We start from the raw sequence: 2296 nt of genomic DNA, 5'->3' as shown, positions 1-2296 counted from the left end.
CCCAACCACCCATGGGGCACCCTTGGGTGCCATCCACCCTTACGCGGAGGTGATGGCGCGGTACCGCTCCAGCCCGGCCGTGTCCCAGATCTGCGCCTTCACGGCGGCGTCTCCCACCAGGACGGTGCGGGTGGAGAACTCCACGCCGATGGTGGTGCGGCTGTCGTGGTTGAACTCGTTGCGGGTGAAGCGGGACAGCAGGTTGGTTTTGCCCACCCCGGACTCCCCAATCAGAACCACTGAGGAGGGAAAAGAGATCCCACTGGACTTCAGATCAGCACAGATAACCCTTCCCGGCCTGAACCAGACCCACCGGCACCCCACCGCCATGGCACGGCGCTGGTCGGGCGTCCCACACTGCCACGGGGTGCACGGACACCCCCGGGAGCCCGCCAGCCTTGAGAAACAAAGGGGAAAAGGAGACAAAAGGAAGGAAAAGGAGAGAAAAGGCAGGAGAAGGAGAAAAGCAGCCCCCTGCCCACCCTCACCCCGCCCCCAGTGACCCCAGACCAGGCCCAGGGATGGGCAGACAGATGGGTCCAGCCCCAGCACGGTTGATCCTTAAGCACACGTTGCCCCCTCCCCCACGCTGGGAGCTCTCAGCCCGTCTCGGGGGTCTCGATCAGCCCCTGTCCGCTGGCGATGCCCTGCACTGCTCGGGGCGTCCCAGCTGTGGGAGCGGGGTCAGGGTACTGCTGAGCCACGGGGACATCGCTGCGGCAGCACCCGGTGCCCTGGGCTTGGGCTCCTCAGGGGGTGGGCGCAGAGCACAGGAGGGGTGCAGCACCCCCACCCCAGGCACCGCAGCAGGATGACTTTGGAACGCCGCTGCTCCCTGCGCTCAATCTGCCGGTGTGTGGCAGTTCAGGTGTGCGGCCCTGTCCGTGTCCCCCCTCCATCTGCTGGTGGCTCAGAGCGGCTGAGGGATCCCCATACCTCTAGGCAGCACCCTGACCCCACCACCACCACCANTAAATACAGGTACAAAACAGGGATGCTTTTCCCTTCCCTTGCTGTAGGTCCCCTTCCAAGGGAATTGCTGTAGGTCCTACATAAATATGGGTACAAAACAGGGGCACTTTTCCCTTCCCTTGCTGTAGGTCCTACATAAATATGGGTACAAAACAGGGGCACTTTTCCCTTCCCTCGCTGTAGGTCCTACATAAATATGAGTACAAAACAGGGATGCTTTTCCCTTCCCTTGCTGTAGGTCCTACATAAATATGGGTACAAAACAGGGACGCTTTTCCCTTCCCTCGCTGTAGGTCCTACAAAACCACGGGGAGGAAGGCAGCACACAGCAGCAGCCCGCCCTGTTGCCGGGGGGGAGCGGTGGTTTTGGTGAGGGTCAGATGCTCTGGCAGCACTGCTCCTGGCGGCCGTCCTGCGTGGGCAGCACCCGGATGGGTTCAACCGCGCTGCTGGGGCCGAGCTGCGCCTCGGGCTGCACCGCGATCTGCCGCTGCGCCGCGCTGCGATAGATCTCTGCCGGAAAAGGGAGGGTTGGGGAACAGCAGCACTGCTTAAACGTGCGCTTCCCAACGAGGGACCTGCCCGCCCCATAGTGCGCAGCTCGGGGTTGGGGCTGGGGTTGGGTTTGGGGGTTGGGTTTGGGGTTACAGTTAGGGTAGGGGTTGGGGTTAGAGTTAGGTTGGGGAGGGGTTGGGGTTAGGATTGGGTTTGGGGTTAGCTTAGGGGTGGGGTTGGGGCTAGGCTTAGGGTTGCAGTAGGGTAGGGTTTGGGGTTAGGTTAGGATTGGGTTTGAGGTTGGGTTTGGGGCTGGGATTAGGGTTGGGGTTGGGGTTAGAGTTAGGATTGGGTAGGGTAGGGGCTGGGGCTAGGATTGGGGTTAGGATTGGGGTTAGAGTTAGGTTAGGGTAGGGGTTGGTGTTGGGGGGTGTTGGGGTTAGGTTAGGGTAGGGATTGGGGTTAAGATTGGGTTTGGGGTGAGGTAAGGGTATGGATTGGGGTGCGGTAGGGATTGGGGTTAGGTTACGGTTGGGTTTAGGGTTGGATATGAGGTTAGAGTTAGGTTAGGGTGGGGTTGGGGTTAGGGTTAGGTTAGGGTTAGGTTACGGTTGGGTTTAGGGTTGGGTTTGGGGTTAGAGTTAGGGTTGGGGTTAGGATTGGGTTCAGGATAAGTCTTAGGTTAGGGTTAGGGATTGGAGTTGGGTTAGGATTGGGTTTGGGGTTAGAGTTAGGGTAGGGTAGGGGTTGGAGTTAGGGTTGTGTTTGGGTTTGGGGTTACAGTTAGGTTAGAGTAGGGGTTGGGGTTGGGGTTGGAGTTAGGGTTGGG

General features: G+C 59.8%; 1 protein-coding gene across 1 annotated transcript in view; it reads right to left on the bottom strand.

Moving 5' to 3' along the window:
• RAB25 (RAB25, member RAS oncogene family) overlaps nt 1–2296 on the bottom strand; it is an 18214-nt gene that overhangs the window by 8623 nt on the left and 7295 nt on the right. The window contains exon 2 of the mRNA XM_021376569.1: nt 44–239. Coding sequence (XP_021232244.1) covers nt 44–239 — 196 coding nt within the window. The remainder of the gene's footprint in view (nt 1–43; nt 240–2296) is intronic.

Source organism: Numida meleagris, chromosome 24 (assembly GCF_002078875.1).
Source record: "Numida meleagris isolate 19003 breed g44 Domestic line chromosome 24, NumMel1.0, whole genome shotgun sequence".
Taxonomy (NCBI): Eukaryota; Metazoa; Chordata; class Aves; order Galliformes; family Numididae; genus Numida; species Numida meleagris.
Note: the sequence above shows the minus strand (reverse complement) of the source record. Positions and strands in the feature narration are given on the sequence as shown.